This window comes from Muscardinus avellanarius (assembly GCF_963383645.1).
Source record: "Muscardinus avellanarius genome assembly, chromosome: 10".
Taxonomy (NCBI): Eukaryota; Metazoa; Chordata; class Mammalia; order Rodentia; family Gliridae; genus Muscardinus; species Muscardinus avellanarius.
This window is the reverse complement of record NC_137796.1, coordinates 9,328,189-9,343,157: the sequence shown is the minus strand read 5'-3', so window position 1 is coordinate 9,343,157 and position 14,969 is coordinate 9,328,189. Positions and strand designations below refer to the sequence as shown.

General features: G+C 47.3%; 1 protein-coding gene across 1 annotated transcript in view; it reads left to right on the top strand.

The window, feature by feature from the left end:
• The window catches only part of VAT1L (vesicle amine transport 1 like), a gene marked incomplete at both ends in the record, with an annotated part of 178,012 nt that overhangs the window by 75,421 nt on the left and 87,622 nt on the right, over positions 1-14,969 (top strand). The window contains one exon of the mRNA XM_080704536.1: positions 2,625-2,767. Coding sequence (XP_080560662.1) covers positions 2,625-2,767 — 143 coding nt within the window. The remainder of the gene's footprint in view (positions 1-2,624; positions 2,768-14,969) is intronic.

Here is a 14,969-nt window from a genome sequence, read left to right as displayed (position 1 = left end):
GGATAAAGAGGGGAAAGAAATAAGGCAGTAGCTGACTAATTGGTTGTGGGTGAGGGAGGAGGAAAGAGAACACAGCATCATACCCAGATTTTTGGCTATCATCAGGCAAACAGTCAGTGCAATTCACACAAGGAAATTAACTAAGAGAGGCATGAAAATAAAATAAAAATTTCTACCTAACCCCCAGCAACTCGGAATGTGACCTTATCTGGCTGTAGAGTCTGTGTTAGATAGTTTTCCATCATTACAACAAATAATACCTGGGGTAGACAGACCTATAAAGAAAAAAGGCTTAGTTTGGCTCTCGTTTTGGAGTTAGGGTCTGTGTTAGTTTTCCATATTATAACAGATATTACTCAAGATAGATGGACATATAAAGAAAAAAGTTTCAGTTTGGCTCTCCAGTTTAGAGGTTCCAGTCCATCCTTGACTGGCCCCAATCCTTTGGGTCTATGATAAAGCAGAACCTCACAGCTGGGGGCTCATGATGGAGCACAAATGCTCACCATTGTGGCCAAGAAACACAGAGAGAGAGGGTAAGGGGCTGGGACTCCAATAGCCCCTTCTAAGACATCCTCACAGTGACCTGAGAACACTCATTAGACCCCTTTAAGATTGCACAACCTCCCATTATCCCACTATGGATAACAAGCCTTCAATACATGGGCTTTCAGGGGACACTTAAGATCCAAGCTATAGAAGGATCTTTAGAGAGGTAATCAAGTTCACATGAGGTCATGATGTTAAAACAATCCAATGTGACTGGCGTCTTTGTAAGAAGGGAAAATGTAGACACAAGAAATCAGCAAAAACCAGGCCTGGTTGCACCACCTGTAATCCCAGTACCTGGGAGGCTGAGACAGGAGGATCACAGGTTTGAGGACAGCCTCAGCCACTTAGTAAGACTCTTGGAAACCTCAAGGGATCCTGTTTAAAAATAAAAAGGACTGGGGCTCTAGCTTGGAAGTAGAGTGCCCCTAGGTTCATAATACCAATGAGTAATACCACACAAAAAATAAAATAAGGAAGGGAAATTTTGGCAGAGCAGAAAGGCTATGAAGAGATACAGGAAAAATTTGACCATCTACAAGCCAAGGAGAGGAACCTAAGAGAGACCCTTCCTTCCACACCCTCAGAAGAAGCCAACCCTGCCAACTCCTTGAGGTTTTGAATTCTGAATCCCCAAACTGCTAGAGAAGACATTTCTATTATTTAAGGCTCTCAGTTGTGTCCTTTGATTATAGCAAGTCTAGGAAACAAATTCAACGAGCAGCTTTTTTGAAGGTCATGAGTTAACGTTTGGATGGGATGGGCTGGTGTGCCGTGTTGGGGAAAGCCAGGTAGAAGTAGGTGTCTAAATAACAGTCACAGGTCCCAGTTCAGGACTCAGCGGGCAGCCTGTGCCAACCGTCTCTGACACTCTGGCTTCCATAGTATGATGTGACCACTGTAGGACGGGAATTTTAGAAATGAATAAAAGTCATAATGGCCCAAGGCCGGAGGACAGGAGGGACTCCAAGGATATAGGAATTAATTCTAACTTCCTCTCTCCGTGGTAACAAGTTTAGCTCCAGCCCTCTGGATAAGGAGCTGTAACCACAGCTTCTAAGAGGCCAGTGGAGTTTAGAGCATTGTAGCATTAGTTGCTGATATTTATGCTCACTAGGAAAGATAGAACCTTCTTTGTTCTACACAATCTGAGATTTTAAAAAAATTAAGCAAATGTCAAAGCTATTCTTAGAACAGAATAGCCTGTCTAAGGTCTTGGGTTCATATCCTGGTGCTGAAATGTTGACATCTGTTTCAGTGTCCCAGTGACATGTCTATTTTAGGCAGCGACTTAGAAGTCTGATTAGCTGAAAATGTCAAAGTCAGTAGACAGCGGGACATAATGGGCATGGTGATAACTCCTAGGGTCAGGAGGCCTCGCTTTGAATCTCAGATGAGCCTCAAAAATCTGGGTGACCTTTACCCATGGGCATCCTTATCCTCCTCTGAAAACAATGATAGGGAGGAGGCACCTGGATGATCTTCCAACTCTGACATTCTGTGAGTCTCTGCACATTGCCTCTAATTGCAAATGGTGATAAGATAACATTTCCATCAATTTGACCTGCCGGCCCAAATTATCCACCAACATGAAGACATGCAGATAAGATAAGAGACAGAAATGAAGATCTTGGATGACTCTGGTAGAATAATTTTCCTCCTTAAAATGGCAGATGGGATTCTGGAAAGAGACAGCAGTTTTGAAATGCATCTTAATTACCAGCAAATTGAGTTTGACTGGAAGGTTTGTGAGCGAGCGTGCATGGTCACGGGATTACGTTCAGTGGCTCAGATTTCAACCATATTGGAAAATCACCCACTCCTGACTGCATTTGTAATTCCCCCTGGACCATTTAATTTTTAAAACTGATGTTGACCTTTTCTCTAGATGCCTGTGCATCTTACCTCTGGATATAATAAGCCCCTAAGGGGTAGAGGGAAGATAATTAAGATTTATTGAGTATCTGGTGAGTTTCACATTTTCTTAGTGGTCCCTGGTCTGTGTCGTATAATACCTCATTTAACAGGGTAGTTCTCCTGTGTGTGTGACTTGCATCTCTGTGGGTCGTTTCCAGGGTCAAGCTGTAGCTCAGCTGTGTTCCACCATCCCCAACGTGACCGTCTTTGGGACAGCTTCTACTTTCAAGCACGAGGCTATCAAAGACTCCTTGACTCACCTCTTTGACAGGAACGCAGATTACGTGCAAGAAGTCAAAAGGTACGGGCTTTGTTCTTCTCTCAAAGAACAACAGCGGTCATTTAAAGGATGTCTAATACTCGTATAATGGTAAACACATCCTGGGGGCTTCGTGTTGCCAGCTCTGTGCCTGATGTCTTACTTATATTAGTTCATCTAACCCTCTCCACAACCCTCTTAGTATCCCCAAGGAATAAAGCCATTAAGTCATTCACAGAGCCAATGCTAGGTGCTGTCAAAGCACGTAGGAGTGGACTTCACATTCCTTCCTAACTGTCCAAGGAGGATGTTGGGTGAGGACTCTTCTAAAAGGAGATACAGGTTCTTTTCACCTTAAGATTCCACCACTGTCTTGAGTCTTAGAGTCCTTTGTATCTGGCTGGCAAATGGGAAAAGAATGTCAAACGGTCATGCATGGGAGGTTGTGATGGGTCAGTCCCAGAAGGCCTCAACGAGAACACACATCCTGTGGGTAGGCGATTGCTAGTGCCCAGGTCTTTGGCCACACACCTCACTGGAAGCCACCTGGGAACCATTATCAATCTGTGCACACAGGCAGACCTGGTACAGGCGTCCATGGGGGAGGCTGGATTCAGACCAGGCACTGTGACCAGGAGCCCACACTTTTATCATACAGAGAGCTATGCATATGTTAAGTTACTAGAATGGAGAAGGGGGCTAGGAGGGGACACGTATTAAGAAACACAGTGCCTGGGGCTGGGAGAAGTGCATGGGGGCACATCTAGAGGTGTCGGCTATCTCATAGTGACAAAGGGGGTGCCAGGGGAGGAAGGAATGGAGGGCTATGAGGACAGGCTGGGCAGGAGACAGGTTTCAGATGCGTATAAGGACTTTGTACAACTTAGGAAGTGTGAACTCCAACCTACGTGTGATCAGGAGCTAGCCAAGGACTCACAGGGCGACATCATCACATTTGGGTTTTGAACAGTCACTGGGGGTGCAGAGAATGGACAGGAGGCAGGGCGTCCATCTGCTGGCTGTCACAGTTACCTGGAGGGATGGGATGTTGGTTTATAGGCTGGTCCTCATTCCACATGTAATCCTACAGCTGGTGTGTGTGTGTGTGTGTGTGTGTGTGTGTGTGTGTGTGTGTACACAAATGAATGTGAACACAGGAATCAGATGGCAAAACCAGTTGCTGCCAGTTTCGGATGATTCATGTGTCTCACCCTGGCAACTGCTTGGGACTCCATGAAGAGTGCTCATTCTCAGAGATGATTTGCTCACAGCTAGCTCCGGGAGGGATTCAGAATGGCCGGGAGCCACTGTTGCAGTATTTCATTTTCTAGCATTCCATGGTAAGGTGCAAATCTATGAAGGTGCCCAGCCAGCATCATAATAAAGGAACCATGATTCTCAGATCACGAACTCATATAGGAAAATGGAAGACCAGAGGGTGAGAACAGGTTGTCGGGGGACAGATTGAGATCAGCTTTGATGACACTTAGGAAATCCTTGGAAAAGAAAGTCTTCAAATGGTCTGAAGTTCCGAATGTGCTTTAAACCTTGAATGGAGAGTTATAGATAAAACTTAAGATTGTCCCCAGTTTTAGCAGAACACGAGGAGCAGCTTTACAGCTAGCTAGCCCAGCCGGCCGTGGTGGCGCACGCTTATAATCCCAGGACTTGGGAGACTGAGACAGGAGGATTGTAGGTTCGAGGCCTGCCTCCACAACTTAGTGAGACCCTGTTTAAAATCAAAACACAAGCCGGGCGTGGTGGTGCACGCTTGTAATCCCCGCGCTTGGGAGGCTGAGACAGGAGGATCGCACAGGTTTGAAGCCAGCCTCAGCTACTTAGTGAGGCTCTCAGCAACTTAGTGAGACCCTGTTTCCAAATAAAATATAAAAAAGGTCTGGGAGTATAGCCCGGAAGTAGAAAGCCTCTGGGTTCTACCCCCAGTACCACCAAAAAAATAAATAAATAAATAAAATAAAATAAAATAAAATAAAAAAACACAACATAGGGTTGGGGGTATAGCTCAGGGGTAGAATGTCCCTGGGTTCAATCCCCAGCACCTAAAAGAAGGAGGAGGAAGAGGAAGAGGAGGAGGAGGAGGAGGAGGAGGAGGAGGAGGAGGAGGAGGAGTGATTTCTCAGATGCATAGAAATTGCAGACTAGCTCCCCTGGCCCCGTGCCCTAGCTTGTGGTATTTCTCCCTATACTTAACTCCGTCCCTCAAGCTGTATCTGGAAGGTGGACGACTGCCCACTCCCATTGTTCCCTCCCTTCAGCCATCTTTTCTTTTGCCCCCCTGTGTGAGATTTCTGGAAGCATTGTTTCATTATCTGCAGACCTCTGCTACATAAACATGTGCCGAGAGTCCGATGGGCCAAGTGCCGTGCTGGGAGGAGAGCTGGCAGTCCCCATCCTGAGAGCCACTGCCCTGTAGGGCTTGGGCTCTGGTTGAGGGAGAGGAGACCGAAGGCAAAGCTACAAAGAGAGTTAATTGGCTTACACTTTTCTTTCTTTTCTCTTTTTGACACCTCTAGCCCTTTTAAAAAACTATCTCTTAATTTTTTTTTTCAGGTACTGTGACTGGAACCTTGGGGCATTCTACTTCTGAGCTACACCCCCAGCTCTATTTTTTATTACTTTTTATTTGTATGTATGTATGTATGTATTTTTGGTGGTACCGGGGATGGAACCCTTCTACCTCCGGGCTATACTCTCAGACCTATTTTATATTTTTATTTGGAAACAGGGTCTCTTAAGCCAGCGAGCCTGGCTTCGAAACTGTGGGATCCTCCTGTCTCCGCCTCCCAAGCGCAGGATTACAGGGATTACAAGCGCCCGGCTACTTTTTATTTTAAACAGGGTCTCACTGAGTTGCAAAAGGGCCTCACTAAGTAGCTGAGGTTGTCGGAGAACTGCAATCCTCCTGTTTCAGCCTCCCAAATCCTGGTATTACAAGTGTGTGCCACCATGGCTGGGTTGTTTCTTAATTTTAAAGCAGGGTATTGCTAAACAGCTGAGGGTCTTACTAAGTGGCGGAGGCTGGCCTCAAACCTGCGATCCTCCTGCGTCAGCCTCCAAGTACCGGGATTACAGGCATGCACCACCTCACCTGCTGATTCACACTTTTGATGTATGCTCTGGTAGAGAAATGCAAAGTGCTAGCGGATGTATGTATGTGGGAAAAACAGACAGTCAACCAGAGACTGGGATTTGGCTGAGAGTTGAGGGGAAGAGGTCAGCCAGGGGAAGAGAGCCATAAAGTAGAGGGAGTGTCAGGTGCTAAAGTCCTGAGGGTGAGAGGAGGCTGGTGCAGCTGGAGGCAGGAGAATATGGGTTGTAGTAAGAGAAGGGCATTAGGAGAGAGAAGCTCTTAGAAAAAGTCCCACAACCAGGGGATTTTGCCTTCCCCACTCTGTAGCCCTTCACTGACTTATCTGCTTCTTTATCCCCCAAACCAGTGATTTCTGTGAGGTCAGGAGACCAGACGGGGCAGCACTGAGACCCACCCATCCCACCTTCCTCTCCTCCTACTTCCCATGGGTCATTGTGATATTTTTTTGTGTGTGGTATTGGAGATATATCCCCAGTCCTATTTTATTTATATTGAAACACAGTCTCACTAGGCTGTTGAGGGTCTCACTAATTTGCCAAGACCATCTTTAACCTGCGATCCTCCTGTCTCACCCTCCCAAGTACTTGGATTACCCGTGTGTGCCACTGCACTGCACTGATTCATTACGATTTTAAGTGATGACCCTGGGGTTGAACTAAAAATGACCTAGAAGCCATGCGTGTGATGATAGGCTCTGTTCCAGAAATCCTACTTCAGGAAATAACCGGGGGAAAAGATTAAAGCCACAGCAGAGCTGCCCATGGCAGACCGAGTGCAGCTTCTGGTCCACCGTGGAAGCTTAGCACAGGTGGAGGGTGGAGTCTAGCGCTGTCTGTACTGGGCGCGGGGGATTCAGAAGCAGCCGCCCTCACCGCAGAAAGGAAACAGTTCCTTAGGTTAGGCAGCTTCCACGTGCCCAAGAATGATGCAGGCCCTGGAAAAAATGTAATTATGAAGACTGCGTCACAAAATGAAAAAGAACTCTCGGTAGCATATTGAGAGGAAGAAGCAGAATGCCAAATTCCAGCTGCACTGTGATTGCAGCTTTCTACAAACTCTCAGCACATTTGGGCATAAAATGAAAGGGAAAATATCCAACCACTAACACGAGACAGGAAGGTAAGGCAGGGAGATTCCTCTTTATATTTTTTTCTCCTTTCTTTTTTTTTTTTTTTTTTTTTTTTTTGGTGGCACTGGGGTTCCTGGAAGCCCTTCTACCTCCGGGCTACACTCCCAGACCTATTTTTTACATTTTCATTTTGGAAACAGGGTCTCCTAAGCCAGCGCGCGTGGCTGACTTCGAACCTGCGTGATCCTCCTGTCTCCGCCTCCCAAGCGCGGGGATTACAAGCGTGCACCACCACGCCCGGCTTTTTTTTCTCCTTTCTTCCTTCCTTTCTTTCTTTCTTTCTTTGAAGGGGACTGGTGATTGAGGATTAAACTTGGGGCAACCTACCTCTGAGCTCTACCTCTAGCCCTTTTTATTTTATTTTATTTTATTTATTTTTTTTTTGTGGTACTGGGGTTCCTGGAAGCCCTTCTACCTCAGGGCTACACTCCCAGACCTATTTTATATTTTTGAAACAGGGTCTCTTACGCCAGCGCGGCTGGCTTCGAACCTGCGCGATCCTCCTGTCTCCGCCTCCCAAGCGCGGGGATTACAAGCGTGCCACCACGCCCGGCTTTTATTTTATTTTTGAAAGTGGGCCTTGCTAAGTAGCTGAGGCTGGCTGCCAACCCGCAATCCTCCTCCTGCAATCAGCCTCTCAAGTACTGGGATTACAAGCATGCACTCCACACCTGGATCCTGTTTGCATCCCCCCCCCTCCTTGGGGACCAAGGGGCATTCTACCTTTGATCTGCAACCTAGCACTATTTTAGTCTTTATTTCAAAAAAGGGCCTCAATAAGTTGCAGAGGACCTCGCTGAGTTGCTAAGGCTGGCCACAAACTTGTGATCCTCCCTTCTCAGCCTTCAAAGTACTAGGGTTACGGGGATGCATCACCATACCTGGCCCTTTTTTATTTTGAAAAAGAGTCTCACTGAGTTGCTGAGGCTGGACTCATACCTATGATCCTCTCAACTCAGCCTCCCAAGTTCTAAGATGACAGGTGTGTATCACCATGTCCAGCCTCTTCATTTCTTACTCACAGATAAGATTACACTATTATGTGTACAATGAACTAGAAAAAAGCAGTACAACTCTTTAAGAGAAAAACTTGTTTATAAACCAGTCAACCAGCAAGCCTCTTTTGAAGGCACATTCAACTATGAGCCAGGTGTTGTAAAGAGAATGGAGAAAAATATTTATGCTACAGATTTAACCTTTTTATATCAGTTGCCTTCTCTCTGTCTGGAAAAAGAGAAAATACTGCAGAGGATACTGAGCACAGAAGTTAGAAACCTGGATCTGTGTGCATCTGACTACCAGGGCTTCAGAAACAAAGAAGGAAAAAATCAGAGAATGTCCAGAGGGCACGTCTTGTTGGAAGGCAAAGGAGGGCGAGTAGGGTTTGAGTAGGTTACAGAAAGTAGGAGAGAAGGCTGGACCAAGGGAGCCCAGGCAGGGCAGGCTGAGAAGCCATTCTTCCTTGGACTCCTCCCACTGTGTCAGGAGTTTCATTAGACTGTTTTAGGTGCGCTTTGAACGGTCCTGCAAGCAAAATCTCCTCATTGTACAGAGAAGGGAACTGAGACTTAGGACCAGGTTTGGCCTCAGAAGTGTGCACTTCTATGAATTCTCAATTCTGACAAAAACTTGTCTCAGTTTACAAGAAGACTTGGGGAAACTTTGGGACAGGAATGTTATGTTTGTTATATTGGTGGTGTCAATGGCTCCCAGGTGTGTGGAACTATGCCCCCACTAAACTGCACACTTTAAATGTGTACAGTTTATTGAATGTTATATATGTCTCAATAAAGCTGATTCTAGAAGCCTTTTAAAAACCATACATTTTAAAGCTGGGCATGGTGATGCACTCCTGAAATCCCAGTACTTGGAAGGCTGAGACAGGAGGATCGCAGATTTGAAGACAGCCTCAACAATTTACTGAGTCTCTCAGCAATGTAGTGAGACCTCATTCAAAAGGGGGGGAAATGCCAAGCGTGGTGGCGCACGCTTGTAATCCCTGTGCTTGAGAGGCTGAGACAGGAGGATCACACAGGTTCAAAGCCGGCCTCAGCTACTTAGTGAGGCTCTCAGCAACTTAATGAGACCCTGTTTCCAAATAAAATATAAAATAGGTCTGAGAGTGTAGCCCAGGGATAAAAAGTCCCTCAGTTTGGCCAGGCGTGGTGGCGCAGGCTTGTAATCCCCGCGCTTAGGAGGCGGAGACAGGAGGATCGCGCAGGTTCGAAGCCAGCCACGCTGGCTTAAGAGACCCTGTTTCCAAAAATTAAAAAAAAATAGGTCTGGGAGTGTAGCCCAGAGGTAGAAGGGCTTCCAGGAACCCCAGTACCATCAAAAAAAAAAAAAAAGTCCCTCAGTTCCATCCCAGTACCACAAAAAAGGGGAAAAAAGTTAAAAAGGGCTAGGGGCATAGCTCAAAGCTAGAATTGCCCTGAGTTCAATCCCCAGTTCCACAAAAATAAAATAATAACATAATATCACACATTTAATATCTTTTTTGGGTGTGAGACATGGTACCCAATCTTATCTCAGACCTTATGCTAATTAATTAAGTCATTCGAGTGTTATTAATGCCTATGAATGGTTCACACAGATACCGTGGGGATATTCTACATATATCCTCATGAGCCCAGCTAGCCAACCGAGCAGAGACAAAGCATTAAATGAGCACCTACGAGATAGGGAGGTGAGCACCTGCTGGGGAAGTGCACAGAGAGCACTTGGGGAACACAGGTGAGCACCAATCCAAAGGCGGGCTCCAAGAACCCAAATGGTGGGGTCTCGTTTTGCAGCCTTACACGTTTTATGAGGTAGACAGTCACCTTTGAAGGGGGGAAGCCAGGGCACACCTTGGTCCAGCCAGCTTCACTGCCCCTCACGTTGGGACTGAACACCGCAGCATTCTGACTCCAGAGCTGATGATCACCCCACCACCCACACTCTGTCTGCATGTGGCTTGGCCCCAAGCCAGCAAGGAAGCCGAGCTGCCTGTACTAACACACGTGGCAGTGTGAGAGACCGGGGTGCAGGATGGGCTGGCCCAGGGCTTCTCAGTCTCTGTCCTCTGTACTTTTTCTGAGTGGGTGGGACAGTTCTGTTTTCGGAGGCGGCCCTGTGTATTGAAGGATGCTGAGAAGCACCCCTGCTTTCTATTCCTTAGCTGGGTAGCACCTGCCTTCCCTCCCCACAAGACGTGACAATGCAAAATATCTCAACATTACTCATTGGGTAAAATATGCAAAATAGTTCCAGACATTGCCCTCGTGTCAAATATGCAAAATAAAAATATCTCTAGATATTATGCATTCTGTAAAATACATAAAATATCTCTAGGCATGACCCATTAGGGGATATAAGGAAAACCATCCCCAGTTAAGAACTACTGCAGTGAGAAATCTTTGAGGTGATGTATATACTAATCCCCCTGAATTGCCTGTTACAATCTCTATACATGTATCAAAATGTCACACTATACCCCACACTTATAAACAGTTATTATGTGTGCAGTTAAGACAATTTAAAAAAAAATTGTAAACAGAAACACTGGGCTAGATTGAGGAGACTCCTGAAATCTCTTAAGTGGAGTTAACATTGAATTATGTCAGAAACAGAGTCCTCTGCAGATTTGAAGTTACACCCTGTTATACAAGACGAACCTATGAAAACTGGCCCAGCTGTGGGGTGCAGACAAGTGGAGAGGGGACGCCAAGGTCCAGGGAAGTGCATGCAGAGAGGGGCAGTGGGGAAACAGGACCACTTGAGGCTCTGAAGGAGGGCAAGATACAGTGACCCCTGGGAAAGATAGGGACAGGAGTGGGGTGAGTAAAAGCCAACCCCTTTCTCACGCTGGCTGAGTAACTGCTACACACTGTCTGTAGTTGGGGAAAAAGACGAGAATGGACCCAAGCACAAAGACCGAGAAGGGGACCTGCTGCTTGGCCCCGTGACTGTGGTCTGTGGAAAAGGCAGAGATTATACCAACCTCCCGCTCTTCTCCACCTTAAGTACCTAGCCCAATGCCCAGCACAGAGTAGGTGCTTATTTAAATACCAGTGGAAATTAATATTAGCAGTAGTGGAAACAAATACATTTAATTGCCTGGAAGGAAGAGAAAGAGATCCAGGGGGGATTCCTGGAGGTGGTGCTGCTAAGTATACTTGGAAGCCAGCAGTAAAAAATCACTGAGAATCCTACTGTGTGTCAGCACTGTGCTTAGCACCCTGAGAAGGAAGGACCTGGCTCCCTGAGAGTTCACAGGCACCGTGCTCAGCTCTCTGTGAGAAGTCTACTGGGCACCAGGCTCATGCTTAGCCCTCTGTGAGAAGCCTACTGTGCACCAGGCTCATGCTTAGCCCTCTGTGAGAAGCCTACTGTGCACCAGGCTCATGCCTGGCCCTCTGTAACAGGTTCATTGTACACTGGGCATTGAGTATAGCCCTCCATAAGAAGCCTACTGTGCACATAGCACATGGCCAACCCTCTGTAAGAAGCCTACTGTGCACCCAGAGCCAGGCCCCAACCCATGCGAAGCCTACTGTGTACCAACACTGGTTAAAGCTTTGGCACCGATGAGTCCTCAGAGAAGAGGGAATTCAGTAAAAGGAGGCTGAGGGGAGGGCTGCGGATCTGATGGGGGCCCGGTCACAACAAGGAGGAATGCCCATCCTGGCAAGGCTGAAGGGTTTCTTTCCCGGCAGTGGCTGTGTGCAGCCCACCATCCCTCATCCCCCAGCAGAAATTCTTCCCTGTTCTACGTGGGTGGGAAACAAAGAGTGGCATTCACCACTGAGGGCTGAGAGGTGGGGGGCTGGGGGTAGAAGGGGACAAAGGAAGGACAGACATGAAGGTCTTGGGTCAGCAATTCCCAAACATCTCACTGGTGAATTTGGCCCAGAGCATCCCTGAGCGGTGGCTATTTGTGCTTGCTTCTTAAATCCACAAAGATTTATGACAGCTAGAGAAAGCAGACATAAAACCATAAAGCATTTGGCCCTCTGCCTCGACCCTTTCTGCATATGCAATTATTGCACACATAGAGGGCAGTGTGCAAGCCCCTAGTAATGGGGGGATGGGGATGAGGATGGCTTTGTGCCTCTGATGAGCTGTCCAGCTCTGTGGGTGACTTTCCTGATGGATTCTGCCAGAATGACAGCCAAGGTGCTTTCCAGAGTGAGCAGGAGTGGGGGAGGGACAGTCCTAAGTCTGGGACCTGGAACATTTATTTTATTTTATTTTATTTTTGCTGATACTAGGGATTAAAACCAGCGGCTTTCTACCCTCAAGCTAAACCCCAGCTCTATTTTACTTTTATTTATTTGAAAACAGGGTCTTGCTAAGTTTCTGAGGCTGTGATCCTCCTGTCTCAGCCTCCCATCCTGGGATTCCAGGAATGCTCTTTTACATAGACCTGAGTTCAGTTCAGTGAGGATCTGTACTGGTGTTCTCTGTTTATCTGAGCCAGTAATGAAGAAATGGAAATGGGTATGCTTTGTTTATCTGAGCTCATAATGATGGGATGGGGATGGGGATGGGGATGGAAGCTGTTACTTAAAGGCATGTTTCTGGTCTGAAAAGGAGCAATTGCCTGCTTGACCAGATCAACAGAAATGGCCAAGGCACCCTTAACTTCAGGACCCTGCGAATGACATCTGCCTCTACTCCACTTCTCCCTCTCAGAATCCATCTCCCCACCCCTACCACTCCCTGACCTTCAGAAAGACCCAATGCCATCCAGGCAAGGTAGCTGTAATCCGGGTCTTTGGAATTTAGAGACAGAAGGATCACAGGTTCAAGGCCAAGTCTTGGCAATGGAGTCTCTCTGCAATCTAACAAGACTTTGCTTCAAAAATAAAACAGGGCTAAGGTTTAGGTTGGAGGTAGAATGCCCCAGGGTTCAATCCTCAGAACCAAAAAATAAAGATGTAATGGAAGGTGGAGAGCACAGCCGTGCAGCTTCTTGACTCTCACACATGTACGAACTCTACTGTATATGATTTATATGATTGAGCTGTAAAGAGACCGAGAGAGGCCCCAGGAGGGATGGATGGCCTGAACACATAGGCAGATTCAGTCTCTTTCTACCCTGAGCCCAGTCGACTGGTCCTCCTGTTTTGCTAAGCCCCTGCTGGGAGCCTGCAGACCTGAAAGTGACAGGAGGGGTCACCGTAAAACCCTCCTCTGCCTCTGGTTTCTAGCTGTTGTGGATCACAATGAGGTCCTCCCTCCTGTTCTCTGCAATGAACCCCGGGATAACTCACCTGACTTCCCTGAGCCTCGGCTTCCTCGTCCATCAAATGGGGGTGATGATGGCCCTGGAGTCAGGACAGGGACGGAGTGAGGCATAAATGGATGGGTGCTTGGGTTTCCTCAGCTCTGTATCTGGGATGCAGTAAGTGCTCATGAATTTAAGACTTACTGCCTTCCGGGAAGGTCAACGGCATTGTCCTCAGCTGTCAGCATTTCTGGGCTGATGGCTCCATCCCCCTGAAAGGCTGCCTCAGTTGAGTGTTGGGTTGTTGAGGTTTTACATCCTCTTTCTTATCATGCCTGTTACTCATCCAAAAGGCCCTCTGTAAGTTGGGCCATTCCCACAAGAAGTCATAGATCTGCAGTGGACCCAGGGCTTCCTGCTAGCTGAGCTCCATACTCTACCTGCACCGGTTCTTACAGGTTATACAAAGCACATCTTGCCAGCACCCCCTTCCACAGGTGAGTTAATACAGGCACAGAGAGGCTGTGTGACAGGCTTGAAATCACACAGCAAGTGTTAGAACCAAATGCTTAATACTGAAACAAAATTCGTGATCCTAAGCCTGGTGCTACACTGACCATAAGTCCCAGCCCCTGCCCTAGCACCCCCATGGCCGCTCTTGGTCGTGCCAACCAGAATCATGGGGCTTATATTTTGGTGGAAGAGTCAGTCAGTCCAGCAATAAGTAATCAAATAAGGCAAATAATGATAGTCCATGATGTATACTAAAGAGTTTCTCCAGTGTATACACTGATGCATAAAGGGACCTAGAGATTGACTAAGGGTCAGGGTTTCAGCTCTCAGAAGTAGAGCTTGGTTGATTATAGCTTATCTACAAAGATAATACGTGAGTGAGACTTGACAGGTGAGAAGCTTCTCCTACAGTCAGCTGGGGGAAAGTTCTATAGGCAGTGATTTCAGTAAGTACAAAGACCCTGGGGTAGAAGATTTCTATCAAGAGTAGGAAGGCCCAAATACCTTGAGCAGATAGTGGGATGGGGACGTAGGCAGGAGCTCATGAGCATGAATTGCTTTTCTGCAGAACAAGAGTCCAGAGGACAAAGCCATGGTCCAGGTGGCTCCCCTGCTGTACAGAAGTGTAACTGATTGTCAGTTTGTGGGAGGGAAGGTGGACTGGCAACTGCAGTACAGATGTGGGGAGCTTTAGGGGGCAGCAAAAAGCTAAGGCTGGGCAGGTCCATCAGAGGTATCCTGGGAAGTCTGCACAGTCTGATATTGGTGAGGCTGCTCTTGACCCCAGGCGGGCATCCTGCAGTCATGGGAGAAAATCTTGGGAAAATGTCAAGCACACAGAGGAGGGCTAGGTCAAACAGAGAAAGTGCCCACTCTCACAGTAAATACAGCAGAACACATACCTATACCTAGATGAGGGTGCCAGGACATACCTATGCTATAGATGAGCGTAACCAGCCCCAGGACAAAGGGTGACCTGCTCAGCAGGTGCGCGAGACCAGCCTGCGGCTGGCGCAATCCCACCTTCCTCTTCAGCCCTACCTGGAAACAAGGCCCAGCTAGTTCCCTCTATTTCAGCCACACTGGCTTCCTCCCACTCTTCCTCCCACCGCAGGGCTTTTGCACAGGCTTTTATCTCTACCTGGAACCAACTATCCCCATGGCTCTTCCTAGTTACTTCCCCAGGGATGCCTTCTCTGGTGTCCTCATCAGGAAACTCCTCTGTTTACCTAGTTTTATAGCATCTTTGTGGTACTCAACACCCAGTTTCAACCTGGTT